The 24,894-nt window shown below is 38.6% G+C and overlaps 2 protein-coding genes across 2 annotated transcripts in view; both read right to left on the bottom strand.

The window, feature by feature from the left end:
- Positions 1–24,894, bottom strand: part of CSMD1 (CUB and Sushi multiple domains 1) — a gene marked incomplete at both ends in the record, with an annotated part of 1,184,444 nt that overhangs the window by 559,513 nt on the left and 600,037 nt on the right. The window lies entirely within an intron of this gene.
- LOC308219684 (uncharacterized protein) lies at positions 7,820–11,626 on the bottom strand (the record flags this gene model as incomplete). Its single annotated transcript, XM_080614989.1, has 2 exons — positions 7,820–7,866; positions 11,158–11,626. 2 exons carry the CDS (start codon positions 11,624–11,626, stop codon positions 7,820–7,822), a joined length of 516 nt encoding a protein of 171 aa, XP_080471115.1.

Below are 24,894 nucleotides of genomic sequence, written 5' to 3'. Positions count from 1 at the left end.
TATTAGTCCTTCAATTTCTGACCTGTTGTAACATCAAGTAGGGTAGAAGTAACCTAGTGAGCCCGGGGTTTTTTGCATATTATCCTATATATCCTATTAGTTCTATGGTTTAGAGCTTCTACAGACAATTCGAAAATGCTGAAAATGTATTTCTTTTTCTTCTCATCCCTACTGTCCCCCAAGCAATATTTATTGATCGCCTTCTGAGACACAACAGCTCAGCCACAACTGGAGAAACACTCACTAGGACTGAATGTCATTAGTGGAAACTTGTCAGCTATCATTCAGAATTAATTCATAGAGTCATAGGTAATAAGCCTTCATTCTGGTCAAATCAGCAAGGACAACCCACTTTAGGAACTGCTCCAACGTGCAGCAGGATGTGCTTCCACAGAGGATTTGAAGCTTTGCAGGAACTCTTTGCAACACCCTTGGGCTTTTCTGCTGTTTTTCTGTATAATATTCTATTTCAGCCTTAAAATCTTAAGATTTTAGTAGATGTGAGATAGCATAATGTGTGCTACTGCTTCAGAATATATTTTCTTCATTCTCTTAAATTAGCGATGGTTGCTTGAGACCAAAGGAACTGAACTCAATGACCCAGGTAATCTTTTGTAATACCAGGAGTATGTTTAAAAAATGCCTTTTTTGTTTGTTTGGTTTTTTTTTTGTTTTTTTGTTTTGCTTTACTTGATGTATTTAATGCACAGCTGTAAAGTTATTTACACTCAATGGAGGGAGGAGGGTGGAAAGACTATGTTTAAACAAAGCTTGAGTCCAAAGATCCCCAAGAGCGAGAAGACACTGGTTTTGATAAACCAAAACCCACTATATAAAGTAATACAGTTAAGGCTAGGATTCACTAAAACTTGGTTAAACATTTACTGAACACTACCCATGGCAGACTGTGGTGGCACTGAATTTTGTCAGCCCAACACAGCAACAAATTGCAACATCAAGGCCTAATAAAACTTGTCAGCGTGGACTTTCGCTAATTTTTTTTTTTTTTAATCTACCGCATATGTGGGAGTTCTTAAAGTAAAAGCAGAACAAGTACTTTCTAACAACAGAGATACATTTAATAAAACAATCTTCTCTCCTGAACACATGGCATTTTTCTTTCAGGTAGTTGCAGTTTAGAGAAACAAGCAGCACAAATAAATCCAAACATTCAAGGACCAGAACATGGCACGTGAAATATCACAGAAGAGGAAAGAACAAACATTATACTAAACATTATACTAAACTTGCATCTGGAAACACACTTAGCTGCCCAAAATTATACTGCTGGATGCTTTAATAAAACCAAAGCATAATTTTCTTGACAGCTATAATCCAAAGACACATTTCCATTTGTGCTTCTAACTTATGTATCATTCCAGTTTTCTTGAAAGCAGTTGTTTAAAACACCTCTGCTGACTCCAGCACTACAACACAATGCTCCTCTTGCACTTGCAAAGACAAATCCATAAAATCACATCACCCTCATGCATTTCAAAGGCTGTATACCAACTACAAACATTGACTTCAAGGCTCCAGAGAAAAGCTTGTCTCTGACACATTCCACATCAATTAACACTGTCAATCATGCAGCTGATGTCTGCAAATGAGGCAGTAGAGAAACACATCATAAGCCACAGGCAATATGAAAAGGATTCATTTACAGTTTTATTCATGTGCATGTGTATATTATAATCACAATTTACCGATTATGCTCTATAGCATTAAGATACTTCCTTGTGCTTTAAAATGGTCTGACTTGATGTATTATATTAATTTTAAGAGAGATATTGAATGTATGCTCATGCCTTTAAAACCTTGTTATAAAGGCTCACAGAAATATGAATCACAAGACAGAAGAAAAAGTAAACTTTTCAGTTATTTTCATGTAATAACAGAATATAGTACAAACAACTTCACTGTATCACTGCAAAGCACTGAAAGTCCTGCAGTCCCCAGTGGCACTGCATTTCACATATACATGTACTCTACAGTTCTCTCTTTCTCAACAGAAAGACTGAAAGATTTCTCTGGCACTTTATCTGGTTTATATAGGGCTTCATACAACTGTACCTGTCAGATGTACTGCTGCTCATTATTTATCCTAGTAGCGATGGCAAGTAAAGGAATAGGAAAGGCATGCTATGGTCCCTGTTCAGTTATTATACAGATGAAGAAACAGCATTTTTTTTTCCCTGGGTGCTTATTGTGTGTTTGAATACAGAGAAGTCAAAAATGGCAGTAAAAAATCAATTGGTCTAGCACGATTTAACCAAAACATATAGACAGTTTATACAAAGCCTATGTGAGCCATTAGTGAAGAAAATTTCATTCATACCTCGAGACTGTCTCCCTGAAAGCAGAGAAAAGACAAAAAGAATTGTGACGATGTAGGAGTAAAGAAAAAAGAGGAGGAAATTTAGGAGTTTTAAATACCAAAACCAACAGGACTCAAAATTTCCTTTTTTTTTTTTTTTTCTTTCTGATTTTTTCTAAGATTGTTCTTATTTCTGAATTTCCTTCACAGTACATGCGCACTATACTTTTGCAGTACTTTGAGGCACAGAAAAAAAACAACAAACAAAATATACTGCAGTTATGGCTTTAAAACCAGCACGATTTTAATATAGCTGTTAATCAACATGGATTTAAAATATCATAAATGTAAATTATGCCACAGAAAGAGATTGCTGAAAACAAGCTTACTCAAAAACTGTAAGTTACAGTAAATACATTCAGTATTAACTTCTCAAGCTGGCATGTTTCTCATGTTAAAATCACAATGGAAGTTTAGATGGTATACAGAAATGATCTTTTAGTAGTAGTACCTGAGAAAGCTTGGGAAGAAAAGGAGCCCAGATAAAGTATCTCCCAAAGGGTCATATGAGTGTTGCATTTAACAAAGCATTATTAATTAAGCATTACTGATTATTAATTAAAGCATTATTAATTAAGCATTACTGAGTACTTGTTTAAAATATCGTATCACTAGGCATTTTATTTTTAAAGACCTAGAAAGTTATGTCAAATTTCTCTGGATCAGCTTCTCTAGCATGGCACGATAGCTTACAGAGTTGACAGTTACAGAGAAATACTGTGTTTAAATTCAGCTGCACAGATGGAGATACATTATTTAGCATTTTATTTATGAATAACACACTTTAAAAAACTCAGATATACAGTCAGGTGGGTGCATAGGTACAGCTCTTCATACTAGAAGTATCTCTGTGTTTTTGATGTGAAGCTTCAAAGACAAATACTCCAGTGTCTGCATTTACAGCTACTGTTAGTTAAAAGACAAAATCATATCAAGAAGACATCACTTTGTATCATTATTTCAGAAAACCAAAACAAAATATGCAGAAACCTATGTTCTATTTCATCACAGAATAAAGGGAGAAAGTTTACTTTGAGGAGCAGCTTTGCATTTGTATTCCATACCTGAATTTCTGTTTGATTTTAATTTTTTTTTACTTTTTTTGAAAAGAAAGCAGTGGGATTTAACAAACACTCACTCACACTGAAGGACTCAAAGGGCTGAGAAACAACATAAAAGAATTCATGATTCACATAAATTATTTTCATCAATAGCACAGTATGAGGTACTTGGCTGAGCAATTTTTCCCAATACCACAGAGAAAAAAAAAAAAAAATCTTACAAAGTAAATAGCACATGAAAGTACAAGAAGAGCTAACAAAATTTGCTTCTTTGATCAATTTCCTAAGAAGATTTGTAAGAAACCATTCTTAATAACAAGTGTAAGCTAACATATGATTAACGCTCACTTGCTTATTGTGGTTATCTTCCTCATAAACACTTGCTACAACTATTGCAAATAATGCACTATAATTGAGATACTCAAGTTAGTGAACTGAAGTAACACATATTCTATTAATATACACTTGCTTCTTTATCAAATTTGAAAAGTTATAGGTTTGTTTATTTGTTTGATGTAAAGGAGTTCTAAACATACATCAAATTTCCATTTTGGACATCAGTTTTACTGATCTGCTTATAGCTAAGGGGAAGTGAGTGGAGGAGACTGGCATAATTCTGACTGTGACTTCTACAGTTCCATGTATGAATCCTAGAGTGGCTTGACCCTAAGTCCACTATTTATGGAAATGCCCTAGTCCTTTGGCAGACACCATGAAACTTCCAGGCAAAAAAAAACCACTCCCTTCAACCCCTCTTGCTTTATGTGTACCAGTTTTTGTATTTGATTTCCTGACTAGAAGAATGCAAGCACTCTTTCTTGCATACTTCTACGTAAGACCTCCAAGTTATCACCTACCATAAGGCACTGGTTTGGGGTTTGTATTTTTCCTTTGTTTTTAACTAGCTATTAATAAAATAAGTTTTTCACAGAAAACTGAGGCAATATTTAGAAACTATTAAAAAATATTTAGAAACTAATAAAGTTAAAAGATTATCTACAAGAACAGGACTAGATTCTTACTGTAAGAACTGTATCACTTCAATGGTATACCTTGATAGTAGAATTTATTTCCTTAATGTCAGTTACAAATTACCATTTGCTGGTCTCATACAGTGCACAGTTATAACCATTTTAGAAATAATCTTTTTTTTTTTTTTTTTCTTTTAGATTTTACTTCCCAGACTTTTTAGGTCCTGTTCCTCTACTAACCTAGAGAGTAAAGTAGTAAGCTTTACTCATATGCTGTTTAGCCATATGAAATACAGACATGCACTAAGATCTACATGCTCAAAAGCACTTCCATTGTCAGCTTGTTCTTTTTCATTAAACATAACTTTGAAAACCTAGTAAACTTCTGTTTAAATAACTATTCCTGAGAAAAGGTGTATTTTAAATGAAGAAAACAGGACACTCAGATCAATCAAAAGTATACAAGCATATGCAGAAAAGAACAAGTAATAGAGAAAAACATAGCATCTAAATTCATGAAAACCACTTGCTTCTTTGTGAGAGCAGAAACAAGTTTCTCTAAAAGTAGTTTTATTGTATTTTCCTATATGAAGTAGTGCAGAATATTTTTTCATGTGCTGCAGCAACTTCCTGCAGTACAGTACAGTTAACATAATGGCATCCAATTAAAAGGTATAAGGGTGCTAATGCAGAAAATACAAACTCTCTATTAACAGAAAACAAAAAACAAAAAACAAAAAAACAAAAAAAAAAAAAAAAACACAAAAAAAAAACACACAAAAAAAAACAAACTAAAATTCATGCTGTCCTAAAAAGTTTATGATCATAATGATGGTTTTTAAACAAAAACCTACTTGTATTATTAATGATACAATAGGAAAAGACACACATTCTCCTTGAAAGCTTTCTACCTTCTAACACATCCACAAATGCATACATACTTAAAATGAAAAGCAAAGTAAGCAACTGATATTAAAAAAATCTCTGGAATGTAATCCAGTTCATTGCACTTTATTTTAGGAAACTGCAGTTTCTTATTTTTCTCTTTATTTGGGTTTGAGTTGGTGATCACAAAGTATCTAGAGATTCTACGGATCTGGTTGCAATTATAATGGTTAGAAAACTATGTTAAGTCACACTTTTGTTACAAGGAGAATTGTTCAATACTGCTTGCATAATGGATGCTTCTCTTTTAAATTAGAAATATTTCTCTGAATAATCTCAAATCCTATAAAACCAGCAAATTTTATTCCCAGGTTTGTTAGTTTTGCTACTATTAGTGTGATGTCCACTCATGCGAATTTCTTTAATACTTGTCTCTGAGAATAATAATAACATAAAAATCAGTGGATCTTACCCACGACACTTCCCAAAACATAAGACATTTCATACAATGCCTGAACTGCATACGTAGGAACTTGTCAGTGAAACTAAACGACAGAAGAGCAAAACAAAGTCATGCAGATAACTGATAAGTAAAGAAAACTCCTGTCAGAAATAGCAGATTTATTTTCTTTTTCTTTTTTAAAAAAGAACACAACTACTCTACAGTCAGGATTCTCACGAGAGATTCACAAAACATCTTCTAAAGTTGAGTCTGGAGTCTAACAATTCAGGTTGAATATTAAACATCCTAGATTCAGGAGAGATGTGTTTAAGCAATTCTCTTCTAGCTAATCCCTTAATATTGCACAAAATTATTTTCTCACTGTTTCATACAAACTGACACAATCAATTCTTTCCTTTTTAACACCTGTGAGAGCTTTTTGCCTCAGATCACTTAAATGGTTAAAGTATGCAAAAAAAAAAAAAAAAAAAGGGAACAGCTGTTCTGTAGTTTGCTTTCGTATTTGCTTCTTCTATCTCATTCCAGAAGAAAGGATTAAGTACTCAAGAGTTTATTTTATGTAATGCTAGGAGTTAGCCTAGTAAAATATATTGCCTCCCTCTGAGAACTTTATATATTTATCCACCAAAAGCCACTGATTTCACTGTTTCATAAATCAGAAAAAAAAAAAAACAAAAAAACCAAACCAACAACAGGTAGTGGTAGCAGCCGAGAAGCCTGTCCCATGCCAAAGGGAAATTCTTTCTGAGTCTGGTGCAAATATTCTGTCACTGATACAGGACTCTAGACAAACATCACAGTCTATTCCTATGCATAATTCCATATTTGTATGATTCATTCCCTCACACATCGTTTTTTTCTTCTCATATTCTTTGTTTGTTCTAACTAATGTGGGTTTTTCTGCTAGGTTTAATAAATATATGTCTTTCAGTTACACAGATATATTCCCTCTATTGCATATTTTAAAACTATTTATATTTGTGTATCTTTATATATAATCTACACCTTACATGGGTACAGCTCTTCTTTTGTCTTTTGAGAATACTATAGTAATAGCAGGATACAAGGGGAAAAAGTGTCAGAGAGATCACATTTCATTCTGTAGAATCTGACTGCAGGTGCTGCAGAAATAATCTGTAAAATGCTACAGAATACTCTAGGCTCTAGGCATTGCCAGCCTTAGCGGCACTGAACTGCTTACAAACAATCAAATCACATGTAAGCAGCTGACCATCAATACAGCTCAGAAATCATTAATCAGTTATCACTGAAAAGAAGATGTTGAAATAAAGCTCCATGGTTTTATGGCATTGTAAAGCCTCAGTTTGGTCAGATTATTCTCCAATTACCAATACTTATCATTACTCAAAAGGAATTAAATTTGTATCTTAGACCAGTTGTTGGGCATTTTTTTCCCCAGCAGTTCAATAAAACTCTGTCAGTAATTAAGTTTCAACAGAAACACATACATTGTCAACTCCTTCAGCTACTTAGTCTGTTGACAGATCACTCTAAAACACAAGTAGCAGTTTGAAAAGTATTGGAAAGAAAATATTACCGCTCCATGAAACCACTGAATTGATTCATTGTACAACTTCAAAAACTGAGGTACCCATTAAGAGATAAAACTGGATGAATGAAATGTATTTAGGAATTCAAGTATGTCAATAGCTCTACATAAACTATTCAAGCAGTAGCATGACAACTAATTAGCTTTAACTAAGAAATATATAAATCTGTGAACAATAAGGAATTTTATCTACTTAGGTTTAAGACGAACATCTCAACTGCTCATCTATGACATTTTATGACATTTTCCAAAACATAAAGAAGTGTTCTGCTGAATACTCCCTCTTTTAAATCATGTTTTCCCTAATGAAACATGACTGAATTGTGGTAACTGTGTAATACTATGGCTTTCCTTAGAAATTAAATTAGTATCATCAAAAACTGGTGGTGATTCAAAGAATTTAGAAATATATGACGCTTATTACTAATCACTTTGTATTTGACACTCCCTTGCAGTCAATATATAAACAGGGAAAGACTTGCATAAGCACCTTTACATTTTTGCTTCTGGCTCAATGCAAAATTTTGTATTGTACTGACCTGCAAACAATAAAAACCTATTGACAACAAAACAATGTGATTTATAGGAACTGAATTATTTAAAATGCTGTAATTTTAAAGTCCTTTGACTCATGTTTGAAGGTTGTTAGTCAGAAAACAAGGCTCGTCTGATACTTATTTCAAGTTGTAAATAAGTAATAAACTTTATAAAAATTAGCATTGAAATGTGTCTGAAACCTAAGTGTTACAAATGATAGCACAGTTTTATAGAATTATTTGATGTAACATGTAACAATTAAATACAAAACTACTGAAATTTCATGGTTTAGCTGATCATAGAATCATAGAATGGTTAGGGTTGGAAAGCACCTTAAGATCATGTTCCAACCCCACCGCCATAGGCAGGGACACCCCACACTAACCCATGTCACCCAAGGCTCTGTCCAACCTGGCCTTGAACACCACCATGGATGGAGCATTCACAACCTCCCTGAGCAACCCATTCCAGTGCCTCACCACCCTCACAGTAGAGAATTTCTTCCTTATATCCAATCTAAACTTCCTCTGTTTAAGTTTGAACCTGTTACCCCTTGTCCTATCACTTCAGTCCCAAACAAACAGTCCCTCCCTAGTATCCCTATAGCCCCCCTTCACATACTGGAAGGCTGCTATGAGGCCTCCACGCAGTCTTCTCTTCTCCAGGCTGAACTGCCCCAACTTTCTTAGCCTATATTCATACAGGAGGTGCTCCAGTCCCCTGATCATCCTCGTGGCCCTCCTCTGAACTTGTTCCAACAGTTCCATGTCCTTTTAATGTTGAGGACACCAGAACTGTACACAATACCTCAAGTGAGAAAAGGAATGTTCATGTAGAAACATATTAACTAAATGTAATTAAAAAAAGAAGCAGCAAGTTGTTAAAAGTATTTTTTGTAAAAAAAGTCATCAACAGCTAAAATAAGCACAGCCAAGCACTACTTCATTATAATGGAGTAAAAGCTAATTATTAGATACAATGATTAGAAACTGAATGGTATCCGTTATTTGAAAAAAGTCATCTGAGAGAGTACTGCTAAGGGAATACTTTCAAGAAAATAAATACTAGTGTGTATCAGTGAATGAGAACATTTAGCTCTAAATTAAACTTGAAATAGAATGTTTTTCAGCATGATAGCTTCATGGTAGTAGTTCTGTTAATTGTGACCAGATAATGAAGAAAATAATTAAGAGGTTTTTAAATAAATAAATAAATACTAACGGTACAGTTGATTTACCAAGAATTATCTTCAACTCCCTTGAGTAAAGAAATGTTTAATTTCTCTCTAGTTTTGCTGGAAATACCTCTAGGGTAAGTTAAGATACTAGCATTTTTGTGTTGGCTCTGGAAACCATGTATTGTTCTTCCGTACTGATCTTTTATTATGATAATATATTAAAAATTAAAACACATTGTTACAAAACATGTTCACATTTTCAGTTCCTATCATTTTTATTAATAATGGAATAAAAAGCTCCCACATTATTCTATTTTGATATATTTCACATACTTACTGACTGTATTTCTGACTCTCTGCCTATTTTTTTACTATTTAACCTGTGATTTACATTCTCCTCATCCCTACAAGCACTCTTGAGAGCTTCCACACGATGCACCTGCTGGGTGGGACAGATGTACTCTAGTAACATGCTGCAACTAAAAATGATTGTTTGTTCATTAACTTTTCATACCCTATTTTTCAAAATTTACCTTCTCCACACCTTCTGAAGTCTTTGGGTCTTACACAACTTCTCCAATAAATCAGGCTTAGTACCTCTTACAAACATCACTGAAGCACAGCCCTCCAGCAGGCAAAATTATCGGTTTGATTCAGACAGGTGTGGTTTTGTTTGGGGGTTTTTTGTTTTGTTTGGTTTTGGTTTTTTTTTTAATAAAACAGATTACTACAGTACTGCTAAAATATATATAAAAAAAAGTAGTCACATTATATTATCAAAGTTTGTTTGTCTTCACTGCATAAGATACTAAATCCATATTGACCTTAGCTATTCAATACTAAAGATCCCACTTTCACAGTATTAGGTGCCAAAAACAGCCACTAAAAATTCAAATTTCTCAGCTGCAGGTAATAAAATCCAGTATATGCAGAAGATGCGGTACTGTATATTTTACATGCTGTTTTCTGTCAGGTTAAGCATTCTGTCGTGGTTTAAGCCCAGGCCGTAAATCAGAACCACGAAGTCCACTTCCCCCCCCCCACCTTTCTTCCCCCCGCTTCTGGAGGGACAGGGAGGAGAATCGAAAGAATGCAACTCCCATGGGTTGAGATAAGAACAGTTTAATAACTAAGGTAGAACACAAATCACTACTGCTACCACTAATAGTAATAATGATAAAGGAAATAACAAGGAAGAGAATACAACCGCTCACCAACTGGTACCTTGCCCCCACCCTGCCATGATCCAGCCCTTCCGGGGACTCTCCGTTCTACATCCTGGGCATGACGTGCTGTGGTATGGAATACCTCTTTGGCTAGTTTGGGTCAGGTGTCCTGTCCCTGCTTCCTCCCGGCTTCTCCTCCTCCCTGGCAGAGCATGAGACTCACAAAGACCTTGGTCAGGGTAAACATTCTGACCCACAACTGAAAACATCGGCTTTATCAGTATTATTCCCAGGTCGAAAGTCAAAACACAGCACTGCACCAGTAGAAAAAATGACTGCTACTGCTAAACCAGGACAGTATCCACCCCTTATTCCATACCATTCATGTCATGCTCAGATCCCACATTTTCAATATACCATCACTTGTAACAGTCTTTCAGAGCAGGAGAGGCCCATTGCAAAGTCCACCCCTCGATCATGAGTCCATCTCTATGTTGCATCTCTGCCCTGATGGCCTGAAGTGTCATGGGCCCATCAGGCTCAAAATAATTCACCCTCCCCTGCAGCAGTCTCTGCAACTTGTCGTTGGGGACTCCACACAGCTGCCTTCCATCTCCGACGCTTCCAAAGCACTGGAGGGGCCCAGTGGATTAGATACTCGCCCATACTGTCCCACACACCATGACACTCATGGCTGTCCAGCCTTGGGGAAAACCTCTCGGTCCCCCTGTATTGTCTAAACCCAGACAAGACCCAAACCTGACTCTGCTTAACTCTCGGGATCAGACAAAATGGTCGTGGGTAGAACACACTCTGTGTGTGTGCCAACATGGTGATCCCCATCACAATCAGCAGGCAGGTTCCAAGGGTACCCAAAGGCCATTCAAAACCTTCAGAACTCTCAAATGATGCTGCTGTACTTGTCACTGGGGCTGCTGTAGCTGCCGTACTTGTCACTGGGGCTGGTGTAGCTGTTGTGCTTGAAGGCTCTCTCACCACCAGCTTCTCTTTTTCTGAGTCCAGATCTTCCTCCTCTGCCTTGCTGGAAAGTGCTGCGGGGTCTCCTGCATCCTCCTGTGGCTCAGGCTCACGGGGCTCGGCAGACGGCTGCTGGGGAGTGCTCTCGGCCGCCGCGGGGCTGGGCTCGGCCGTGGGGCTCGGCTCCTCCGCCGCCTCCTCCCGCTGCTCGGCAGCCGCCTCCTTCCCCTCCTCGGCAGCCGCCTCCTTCCCGGCCTCCGGCCCCGCTCCCGCCGCCGCTTGGTCCCCGGGGCCCCTCTCCCGGGCCGCTTCGGCCGCCGCCGGCTCCCGGGGCCGCTCCCCCTCGGCTCCCCGCAGCCTCACAAAGACGGAGGCGAGGACGAGGGCCAGGACGGTGAAGAGCAGCGGGACGGCCAGGTACAAGTCCACGGCCACGTCCATCCCGCCCTGCTGCCGGAGCCCCCCCGTATCGCAAGCCATTACCATAAAGTACAATGAAACAAGAACCTTAGCCCAAGGCCCACACTTGATAAACACTAACACAGCAAATACCAGCTCCAAGCAAGCTACGACATACAGAAACTGTGACATCAAAAAGAACAACTTTGAGAGCCCATAAATCAGCACTGTGCCTCAGTCAGATCTGTTGTTATCTCAACCCTTCCTGCCCCACGTTGGGCGCCAAAAAGAACTGTCGTGGTTTAAGCCCAGGCCGTAAATCAGAACCACGAAGTCCACTTCCCCCCCCCACCTTTCTTCCCCCCGCTTCTGGAGGGACAGGGAGGAGAATCGAAAGAATGCAACTCCCATGGGTTGAGATAAGAACAGTTTAATAACTAAGGTAGAACACAAATCACTACTGCTACCACTAATAGTAATAATGATAAAGGAAATAACAAGGAAGAGAATACAACCGCTCACCAACTGGTACCTTGCCCCCACCCTGCCATGATCCAGCCCTTCCGGGGACTCTCCGTTCTACATCCTGGGCATGACGTGCTGTGGTATGGAATACCTCTTTGGCTAGTTTGGGTCAGGTGTCCTGTCCCTGCTTCCTCCCGGCTTCTCCTCCTCCCTGGCAGAGCATGAGACTCACAAAGACCTTGGTCAGGGTAAACATTCTGACCCACAACTGAAAACATCGGCTTTATCAGTATTATTCCCAGGTCGAAAGTCAAAACACAGCACTGCACCAGTAGAAAAAATGACTGCTACTGCTAAACCAGGACACATTCTTAAACTAAACTGCATATGAACACAGTTACCAGCACTTTTCAGTATGTTCAGCGTAACAGAATACACATGCTCTTTGCAGATGAGCAATACCTATCTGTACTGATATGAATGCCAGTGCAAAACTTAGATGCTTTGAATACAACCATCTCTGTGCAGCAGTTTACCTTAGTGAAGAAACAAACCCTTGCTATGCATAAGGCCATCAACCATTTGCTATAGGCAAGGAATTGCTGTTATTGCTGCACTTCCACAACCAAGTGTTTCCAAAGCAAAACATGCTCCTTTAGACCCAGCAAGTGTTGACAGAAATTAAAGTTGCTGTCTAGTGTAGAAGGTCAGTCAGCTCCAGTTGTTCAGATGTTGGCCTGGGTCTGAGGCCAATGGCAGCTTATGCCAGTGATTTAATGTAGAAAGGTATAAATTTTTCAAGGGCAATATGCACTGACACAAAAATTAGACAAATTCCCTCTAGATCTCTAATGTCTCAGGGAAAGTTCAATGAGGACAGACTGTTCAACACAATTTAACACTGAGGCCAGGAAACTCCATGCAGTTGCATGCTTTTGTTACACTCTATTTGCTACAAACTCATATTCTGGTAAAGGTACTTTGTTTTTCTGTGTTGATTCTGCAAGGAAGGTAAGTGCTGGTGAATGGTAAGGTGCAGGGAATAAGACTCTCATAACAAAAATGCAAAAATCCATCCCAGAAAGGGAAAATATGGCATTTGCCAGAATGTCTTAAGTTGGAAGGGACCACTGGAGGTCTACTAGTCCAAATTCCCTGCTCTAGCAGGGTTACCTAGAACACATTGCTCAGGATTGTGTCTAGATGGCTCTTGAGTGCCTCCAGGGAAAGAGACTCCACAACCTCTCTTGGCAACCTCTTCCAATGCTCAGTCTCCCTTACAGTAAAGGAGTTCTTCCTCATGTTCAGGTGTAACTTCTTGTGTTTTAGTTTATGCCCATTCTTTCTTTTCCTGTCAGCAGCCCTTTACTGGAATTGCTCCAGGAGCTCCATGTCTTCCTTACACTGAGGAGCCCAGAACTGGACACAGTGTTCCAAGTGAATCCTCATCAGGGATGAGAAGAGAGAGAGGATTACTTTCCTTGACCTGCAGGCAATGCTCTTCTACTGCAGCCCAGGTTACCATTGGCCTTCTTCACCACAAGGGCATCTCACTGCTTCATGGACAACTTGCTGCCTACCAGGACTCCAGGGCCCTCTCTGCAGAGCTGCCTTCCAGAAGGTTAGCCCACAGAATGCTCTTTCCTATTTCTCAATTTTAGTTTATAATGCGGAAGAGAAAGCTATTTGCAGAGGAATTGAAAAAAAATATCAAGAATAATTATAAAATCAGACATAATTTTGTGAAAAACTCACTTTGTATTATGAAAGAAAAAGCTGTAGGATTACTTGGTAACAGTATGTAAGCTCTTACTGGGAACTGGACTCTGATAACAGCTCTTTAGTCTTGTAGACTAAGACAGAACAGCATGTTACGGCTGGTGCCTGAAGCTAGCCATATACAAGGTTGGAAACAAAATGCTTGTTTTTAACAATAAGGATAATTAACCACTGGAGCAGATTACAAAAGAGACTGAAGGTCTGAAGAACGCTAAATCAGGGGTACATGTAACTTTTTTCCTGAAAAAATATGCTCTTCTGCAGATGAAGAATTTTTATGGTTTATTTCACACAGGTCACAGTTGATGATTAGGGTCTTGTTTCTAATTATGAATTTCAGATCTGTTGCCTGAATTTATCAGATCATGATATCCTAACAAAAGTGTACATAAGATTGGCATCAGAGATGCATAAATAATACAAGTGGTTTGGTTTGTGAAAATCAGTCATAATTCTAGGATAATGAGAATATTTGCCCATATTGCTATCAATTGATGTTATGCTTTATGTAACAGGTTTTTACTGAGAAAAGACCAAGAAAAAACGAGCAAGTAAGCTGTATAAAGACCTCTAAATAATGCAAAAAATGCTCTTGCTTTATATGCCTTACTTTGCACAAACAGTGTCCTGGGTTCAGCAGCAGCAGTTAGTTTTTCTCCTTCTTAGTAGCTAGTGCAGTGCTGTGGTTTTGACTTTTGGCCTGGGAGTAATACTGATAAAGCCGATGTTCTCAGTTACTGGTCAAAATGTTTACCCTGACCAAGGACTTTGTGAGTCTCATGCTCTGCCAGGGAGGAGGAGGGGAAGCCGGGAGGAAGCAGGGACAGGACACCTGATCCAAACTAGCCAAAGAGGTATTCCATACCACAGCACGTCATGCCGGGGGATGTAACTGGGAGCTACCCGGAAGGGCACGTCCTCTTTTCTGTTGGGCTCTTTTCCGGCGGGGGGTATCGTATTCTCTTCCCTTGTTATTTCTCTTATCATTATTATTATTGGTGGTAGCAGTAGTGATTTGTGTTATACCTTAGTTACTGGACTGTTCTTATCTCAACTCGTGGGAGTTACATTCTTTCGATTCTCCTCCCCATCCCTCTGGGGGGGGAGGGGGGTAGAAACTGCATGGTTCTAATTTACGGCCTGGGCTTAAACCACGACAAACAGGAAGCTGTTATTATCATTCCTAAGAAGTAGAAGTTTCTGAAACAATATGCGAAATTGGAACTATCAGGAGCTGCAAACTCTTCAAAACAATTTCATATCAAACAAGTCATCTTTCTTTTCAGTCTTCTGATAAATGTAATAAAATCCTTTTTTTTTTTTTTTTTTTTGAAAGGATAGATTCTCTTTGGTTTTAAACATGCTGATTAGTGTCTAAAATTTGACAATGACTTGAGGTTATCCCAGCATAGAACCATTTAAAATGAGGATAAATCCCAAATATAAATAAAACTTATTAATTCAGCTCTCAAGTCTATGTAGATTTGCAGGGCTTTACTGCTACTTACTGTACACAGAAAAATTAACATTTTTAAGAACTTCATCAAGCCTAATGGGATTGTAGTGGATTCCTTTCAAACACAGCAGCTGAAGCAAACACACTACCCATGTTTTCTATTACCACATTGCTACCCAGGAGGCAGTGAGCTAATTCTAAATATTTATTGTGGAAACCTGTACATCAGTTTCTAAGAAACCAAGATTTCTCTTGATAGTTGCCCTCTGCAAAAGAGTTGAAACCCTCAGCTTTAGAAACTCTCCTCATAAATAGTGCCAAATTCTGGAATCCCACACCTTCAGTGCTAAATACAAGATCTGCTACTTAGAAGTTTCTTTCCACAGCCGTGAAGATAGAAATAAGAACTGGTAGAATGATGTCTTCTCATATAGTCAGTCTTTATATCTAGGTTCCATATTCTGAAACTAGAAATCCTGTTGTTACCCTGGGCTGTACATAATGATTTACATCTGATTACAGCACAAATCAAAGGCAGATCTCCAATCTTAATATGAAGAAATTAGGAGTTGGAGAATTCAATGTCAACTTTGAAATTTTCTAAAACACTTAATAAAGCCATTCCTTTTTTCAGCTGTGAAAACAGATTCAGGTTCTTTGTCTTAATTATACCTACCTTTGTTAGTTTAGTTAGGTATGATGTGGATTTATGTACATGCTCTAAACCTTTACCTCTGAAACTGCTTTCTGATGAGACAAGCATCCATTCCTCCATCATCTTTTCTTTCTTTTTTTAAATTCCCATCTAGGTTTCAAACATCCTTTTAAATCTGTGAACAGTCTGACTCCAGTGCTCTAGTCTAATGCTGTTTTATGTTTACCTCTTTAATACACTTAAAAGTCTGTTCATTTAAATGCTGTATTGAGAACCATGTCTCAGGGATTCACATGAATGGCTCAAGCATCCTTCTGGTCTGCTATCATTTCTGAGGTTATGAAGACAAACATTTTCCATACCAGCTGAATTTTGGGCCTCAGTTCTGAATTTGTCAGTCTATCATTAAGCTAATTCATGATATAAACATATAATTGGTTTGAAATTAAATTCATTGAATATGAATGTTATAATCCATAAAGCCCTTATATTTAGAAGTCAGTCTCTTCTATCTACTTCGTACATGGGCTGCATATGATCTACAGAAGTTCTTTTCCTTCTTTTTTTATTCCAGTCTATTTTTGTAAGATCTTTTTTAAGTATCAGATATAGCTGAACAAAAGAGCAATATATAGGAATATGGGGAATGACATCACAGTGGTAGATAGCACTTGTTCTAACATCTTTTAGGAGGTATCACAGTATCACAATATCACAGTATGTTAGAGATTGGAAGGGACCTCTAAAGATCATCTAGTCCAATCCCCCTGACGGAGCAGGAACACCTAGATAAGGTTACACAGATAAGGCTGCCCAGGGGGGTTGTGGAGTCTCCTTCTCTGAAGACATTCAAAACCCGCCTGGACACATTCCTATGTAACCTTATTTAGGTGTTCCTGCTCCGGCAGGGGGATTGGACTAGATGATCTTTTGAGGTCCCTTCCAATCTCTAGCATACTGTGATACTGTGATACTGTGGCAGCCTGTTCCAGTGTTCCGTCACCCTCACTGAGAAGAAGTTTCTTCTCAAGTTTAAGTGGAACCTCTTGTGTTCCAGTTTGTACCCATTACCCCTTGTCCTATCATTGTTTGCCACTGAGAAGAGCCTGGCTCCATCCTCGTGACACTCCCCCTTTATATATTTATATACACTAATACGGTCACTCCTCAGTCTCCTCTTCTCCAAACTATAGAGACCCAGCTCCCTCAGCCTTTCCTCATAAGGGAGATGCTCCACTCCCTTAATCATCTTAGTTGCCCTGCGCTGGACTCTCTCCAGCAGGTCCCTGTCCTTCTTGAACTCAGGGGCCCAGAACTGGACACAATATTCCAGATGCGGTCTCACCAGGGCAGAGTAGAGGGGAAAGAGGACCTCTCTCAACCTACTAACCACCCCCCTTCTAATACACCCCAGGATGCCATTGGCCTTCTTGGCCACAAGGGCACAGTGTTGGCTCATGGTCATCCTGCCGTCCACTAGGACCCCCAGGTCCTTCTCCCCTACATTGCTCTCTAACAGGTCGTTCCTCAACCTGTATTGGAACCTGGGGTTGTTCCTGCCCAGATGCAGGACTCTACACTTGCCCTTGTTATATTTCATCAAGTTACTCCCTGCCCAACTCTCCAGCCTGTCCAGGTCTCGCTGGATGGCAGCACAGCCTTCTGGCGTGTCAGCCACTCCTCCCAGCTTAGTGTCATCAGCAAACTTGCTGATAGTACACTCAATTCCCTCATCTAAATCATTGATGAATATATTAAATAATACTGGTCCCAGTACTGACCCTTGAGGCACTCCACTAGATACAGGCCTCCATTTAGACTCCGCCCCATAGACTACAACTCTCTGGCTTCTCTACTTCAGCCAGTTTGCAGTCCACCTCACTACCTGATCATCCAGGCCACACTTCCTCAATGTAGCTATGAGGATGCTGTGGGAGACTGTGTCAAATGCTTTGCTGAAGTCAAGGTAGACCACGTCCACCGCTCTGCCATCATCCATCCACAATGTTATTTCCTCATAAAAGGCTATGAGGTTGGTCAAGCATGACTTCCCCTTGGTAAAGCCATGTTGACTGCCCCTCATAACCCTCTTATCCTTGACATGCCTTAAGATGGCACCAAGGATAAGGTGCTCCATCACTTTCCCAGGGATGGAAGTGAGGCTGACCGGTCTATAGTTACCCGGGTCCTCCTTCTTGCCCTTTTTGAAGATGGAGTGACATTTGCTTTCCTCCAGTCCTCAGGCACCTCTCCCGTTTCCCAAGACTTGGTAAAGATGATGGAGAGTGGTCTAGCAATGACTTCCGCCAGTTCCCTCAGCACCCGCGGGTGCATCCCATCTGGACCCATGGATTTATGGATGTCCAGATTGCTCAACTGGGCTCTAACCCATTCCTCATCGACTAAGGCAAACTGCTCCATTGACCTGACTTCATCTGAGGTCTCAGGAGTACAGGGCTCTTCAGGGCTGCCTCCAGCAGAGTAGACAGAGTAGACAGAGACAGGTAGTATCAAAAGGACATTTTAGTATCCCCTAAATAGATCTAAGCTGGCCATAAATGTTAAACTACAGTTTTGACCGCAGTAACAGAAAATGCTAATGGTAATTTTTAATGTTTTCACATTTATTCTTTAGATATATTTCACTCTTCAGAAGTTTCCATAGGAAAACTGCTGTTGGCAAGGAGGGAGGAGTGTGATGATGATGGTGGTGGTGGTGGTAGTGGTGTGTGCTGTTGGTTTTGTTTGTTTAAATTTCCCCAAGGTGGAATGTTATACTTCACTCTATCAAAATTGATCATTTTTTCAAGGTAGATAAAACAAGAATGATGTTTGTTTCTCCAGAGAGTGGAAGATGAGTAAATATAGATGTTTATGGTCTTAAATTATACATATAATCACCGTTTGCAGTTTGTGAAACTGATATGCAGACCTGTTTCCTGTAGAAATCGTTCATATTATATGATTTACAAGAGGAAGAGTCATTAGCAATTCCAATGATACAGCTACTAGAAGAATATTTAAGTTGCAAAGTGGTAGGTTTTTAAACAGAAATTACTCAAGCTAATTAATTCCTTAAAAAAAAAAATACTAATTTATCTGGTTAAACAAGACTGAAACTAATTTAAAAGGGTCCATAAATAATAAAGGAAGAGTAAAAGATTTTCTCTCTTTTTAAATGTGCTCCCTTATAATACTGCTGAAACTAAATAATCTTTTTGTTTATATTTGCACAATGTTGGAAGATATATTGCTATACTCTTACTACTAATTTTTCTTACAGCACAAGAAAGATAAATATAAACCTTTAAAATACTTATTTTCCACACATGGAACACACTCTCTGATACTGCTATTTTAAAGATTTTTTTTTCCCCCACAAAGACTAAAGTCTGAATATCAGAAACAGCACCAAAGTAATCTTTATCTGATAAAACACACAGTTCCAAGAGAAAGAAAAAAAATCAGTCTTCAGTAACTGACATTCTGTTTGCTCAGTTCAAGCTCCAAAAGTTGGAACTGAAAGAAGAGCTAAAGGAGCTGAACTCAGCTATATGAAAGATGAGGACCACAATACTACCAAGAACTTCCAAAAATCTCATCTGAAGACACCTGTTACCATGACACAGGAACCCTAAGAATAAAGCACATATAAGACCCATGTCCTCTGTTTGTTGTAATCATAAGACATTTCTTTCTTTTCCTTTAATATCCCAGATAATACACAAAACTTCTGATTTCAACACATGTGGCAGCAGTCCTGCAAACTAGAGTCTCTTTAAATGCAGAACAGCAACTCGAGACACTCAGTCTCACAGCACAGTGAGAAATAAGAGCATTTGATAGCATAATTAAAAAGCTATGTCAACTTTTAAATACAAGTGGGTCAAACTAAAGCTGGCATTCTTTGTTCTTGAGTGCTCAACTTTGTAATATTAATGATATTTTTATGTACACAGAAAAAATGCCAAATGACACTCCTGTAGATATGTATATATGCTCTGCTAGAATATATCCTACTTCTGTTTCAGTGTGTATTGTAAACTACACTGCCCTCACTTCAGTCAGCTAAAAAAGACAACTGAGGATTACTGTTACAACATAACTAAATACACATTTTATAAACCTCATTTGAAATTAATTATATTTACATGCTACTTCCTGGATGGTTTTTTGAGAATTAGGTCCTGCTGCTAACATTTAAAAAAACGGGTGCAAAAATGAATACAGTCATGAAAAGTGGATTTAGTTTTGATACAGAATAATATCTAAAGTTCAGCTTTTCTTTCAATACCTTATCTACAGCTTCAAAAACCTCCGAATACAGAATGAAACCATGCGCTTGGTTTCCTCCAAATGCTGGGGATCACATATCTCTACATGGGACTTTGTACATATTTAAAACCACAGAATTCCACTGTATTAGTCAGATCTCCACATCATATATTCCTGCACTGTTTCTAATAAATAGATTTTAATATTTATATCACATAATTCTAAAGAAATAATAGTTGCCCTAATATAAGTTCTCACTTTGTGGCCTGAAAACTTGCATCTCTTTTTCTGGCCCTTCTATCCGCTTCACTAGAAGGGGGTGCAATTTTTTGCAAATCATATTAGCATACTGATTAGTTTTTAAGTTAATATACTCATCAGCTACAAAGTATCCAACTTATAAAAAATAATCATAAGAACTTTTGGTTTTAATTCTATTTTACAGGGTTTACCTTTGAAATTCATACTCTTCATCGTGCTGCCGCTGCAAGCTTGGCTAAACTGTCTAACCAGCAACATCCTTGTTTTTTTCTTTTTATCCACAGCAAATTGTCTTCCCTGAAGTTTGTCCTCTCCCTTGTCGATGTGGGAGATGGGAAAAACAGAAGCAATATCTCAGTCAAGGCTACATATCATGTCTAAACTTTCTGTGCTGTATCCATTGCTTTAAAACATTGGAGATACAAAACAGCATAGTACTTTCTAAATGCAGACCTACGCAGAAACCCCATTTAGTTAAATTGCTAGCCTACTGTGCAGACATTTTAAAAAAAAAAAGAGTAGTCATCAATAAACATGTTATTTAAATTCAATTCAGCATTCTTTTAGAGTCAAAGACATAATCAATGCATTCTTTGTGCTAACTAAACAGAGATACAAGGGGCCAAGGTATTTATTAACTGTTAAGAACAATTCATCGACAGGTTTAGTCTAAAGTGCTGTAGATTATAGCACTGGTCTCAGCAAAAGAACCACATAACAAACTAATAGTTTAGTTAGCCAAAACAGGCTTGCAGTGGAGTCTGAGGTAGTTTTCTAGAGGAGCACGCCCACTTCTGCAAACCTTGGCATAAACCCCAACCCTACTAACAAATGTTTTAGCTGTTATGTGCCATGTTTTAATATCTTTCAGAACATCCAGGACAAAAAATAAAACAAGATGTATATTCATACCTGATTTCTACATCCTAAAATTCTATCCTTTTTTAAAAGATGATTAATTGCTGAGATCATTTTATTTAATGTTTAAATTGCTGGGAAGTTAAGAATGCATTCAATTCACTAATTCCTACCAGTTTTTCATATACTCAGGCATTTGAAAACATACTTTTAAAAACTCAAGATGTATTAAAATAATCCTACTATATCTTTAAGGAAATTGCAATAGCCAGTATTACAATTCTAATATATTTTAAATTTAACATACAAAACCACCAGTTTGGCAAATTATCATCCTTCATCCTCACTAATCCTAATAGGAAAAGAGGCCCCTACTCATGCCAATGCATCTTTGCTATACCATAATTAGTTTTCTCTCTGAATGCCATTCCTAAACCAGTGACAAAACTAGAAGTTGGCTTAAACTCTAGGGAGTCTTTCAGTTTTCCAGACTGATTTAATATTCCAAATACCAATGTCTGTAATTTGTGATTTGCCCAGATAAACTGAATCAGTATTTCCTCAATTCTCTAGCTTCTCTTCAGATTTATATTCACACGTGCATTCTCAGCAAAGTTTTCTTCATTAATTTTATTCTTCATTAATCTTTTTCCTTCTGACAAAGTAACACAGACCTCCACCCCCAGTCTGAATTCCAGATTCTTAAAAAAAATTATTTGGTGGAAAAATCAGGGAGTAGATGCATTACTACTACAGAACTACTGTGATTATTTCACACAAATCTAGAATCACTGGTAGGACTATATAGCAAAAGGTGAGGAAGAGGGGGATATTATTCTTAAGTTCCAAAAGTCAAAATATCTGTAGGCTTTGTCTTATTAGGAAGCTACCTTGAGGCTGACTCCAATGGATAGGTACTGTGTAAAGGCAATAAACGTAGTGATTCATAAATACCTCTAAGAAAAGCTTCTAACATTACCTGAATACAGTGGTATGAGCTGATTCATCATTAGAATATATTTTCCTGAATCTAACATAACAGATATTTCGCGAGAAAACAAGGCTAACAGTATAGATATTCTAGAACACTGCACTAGAACTTGTATAAGGAAATTTTAGGAGCACACTGAATCCCCAGGTTTAGACAGTCTGCTTAGAAAGACAGTAATGCTGGTGGTATTTTAAGCAATCCAAGCTCTCCGTTAATGTACTTAAACCTTGTTCACATGCTTAATTTTAAAAGTCTAGTGCTTTTCATGTTATTTTAAATGCGGTGGAAAATTATACCATAGGTCACAGTGCTTCCTTAAGTGAGTTCTCTCACTCTTATGTTCCTGTCAGTTTGTGATGTGGTATGAATTAAGCCTTTATACCTCTTCAGCACAGTAGGCTGTAAATTAATAGGTGCAAAGAAAGCAATAGCGTTCTGTGAATTAAGCATCAATTTACTGCTTCGCTACTTCTCACTTCATACACCATTCACATACTGGTGTTAACTGTTTAGTGGTCTCTGCGTCTTTACAGCTAACACAGGCAAGAGACTATATTAATTTAGTCACTACTATAGCATGAAGTGCATTTACCATCCTATTTATTGCATGGTCAAAATCCTTGCAAAAGCTTCCACATATTTTTATGCATACCGATGCCAATATATGTATATTACTTAGAATGAAGATAATACAAAAGATAAGCAATGAATTCCAGGTATGCTTTCTTTAAATGCAAGCCTAAGAACTTTTGCAAGATTTCTGTGTGAGATATTGCCATAAACTGAACATATTTATTACCTAAGCCTTAAATAGATTTGCCTTTGCATCAGGACTCTCCCAACTTTTTTGTTGCTGTAGTTTTTATTCAGATTATTTCCATCACCTGCATCTTTGAATATTAGATTAAGATATAATCCAAAGGAAAGCTGTGGTCCAAAATTAAGTATGGGAAAGTGTTTTGTTACACTTCTGCCAGAAGTTCTCAGAAGTATTACATACATCTTAGCACTTGCTATCATTATATGAACTAGTATCTTGGTAAAAAACACAGGATACTGATACAGCTACCAAGTATTTACTGGGAAAGAAGAGGGCAGGCCAGGCTTCATTGCTGTCCTACACAGCAATGGTCAATGTACCAAACAGTCCTGTTTTGGGGGAAGAGGGAAGGAGAAGTGATACGACTGCTGCATCAAAGGAAAAACATTAGTGACGGTGGTATTCTCTGGGGGCTTAGGATGGTTTTATTCACTCTGTGCCAGCGGGAGGGCCGGCTCTAGTATACTTCCTAGGCTCCTTTGGGATATCACTCTGCCAAAGCTCTTCTAACCTGGAGCAGCAAATTCCGCAGTTGCCACTCTGAAGTTCAAATTTCCTGGCCCGTCCAACCCAACTTGAAGCTGTTTCCAAACCATTACCAGCTCTTTAAATTCTGTCATATTATCCCCCAACATACCTGAAGAAACACATTACATATTACATTTCAGCTTATTTTTGAAACCACTACTTGTACTCTTGTCCTTTCCTTCATCATGGTCATTTTATCAATAAGAATCTCAAGGTGCCTTACTGCAACTAACAGAGCTCATCTCCTTATATAGATATATCATTTAATATAGAATCATACAATCATACAACAGTTAGGGTCAGAAAGGACCTTAAGATCATCAAGTTCCAACCCCACTGCCATAGGCAAAGACATCTCACACTAAACCATGTCACCCAAGGCTCTGTCAAACCTGGCCTTGAACTCTGCCAGGGATGGAGCATTCACAACTTCCCTGGGCAACCCACTCCAATGCCTCACACCCTTACAGTAAAGAACTTCTTCCTTATATCCAATCTAAACTTCCCCTGTTTAAGTTTGAACCTGTTACCCCTTGTCCTATTACTACAGTCCCTAATGAATAGTCCATCCCCAGCATCCATATAGCCCTCCTTCAGATACTGGAAGGCTGCTATGAGATCTCCACGCAATCTTCTCTTCTCCAGGCTGAACAGCCCCAACTTTCTCAGCCTATCTTCATACGGGAGGTGCTCCAGTCCCCTGATCATCCTCGTGGCCCTCCTCTGCACTTGTTCCAACAGTTCCATGTCCTTTTTATGTTGAGGACACCAGAACTGTACACAATACTCCAAGTGAGGTCTCACGAAAGCAGAGTAGAGGGGCAGGACCACCTCCTTCGACCTGCTGGTCACACTCCTCTTGATGCAGCCCAGGATACGGTTGGCTTTCTGGGCTGCGAGCACACACTGCCAGCTCATGTTCATTTTCTCATGAACCAACACCCCCAAGTCCTTCTCTGCAGGGCTGCTCTGAATCTCTTCTCTGCCCAATCTGTAGCTGTGCCCAGGGTTGCTCCGACCCAGGTGTAGGACCTTGCACTTGGCATGGTGAAACTTCATGAGGTTGGCATCAGCCCACCTCACAAGCGTGTCAAGGTCCCTCTGGATGGCATCCCTTCCCTCCAGCGTATCAACCGAGCCACACAGCTTGGTGTCATCAGCAAACTTGCTGAGGGTGCACTCAATCCCACTGTCCATGTCACCAACAAAGATGTTGAACAAG

This window comes from Psittacula echo, assembly GCF_963264785.1.
Source record: "Psittacula echo genome assembly, chromosome: 4".
NCBI lineage: Eukaryota > Metazoa > Chordata > Aves > Psittaciformes > Psittacidae > Psittacula > Psittacula echo.
This window is presented reverse-complemented; position numbering and strand designations above follow the sequence as displayed.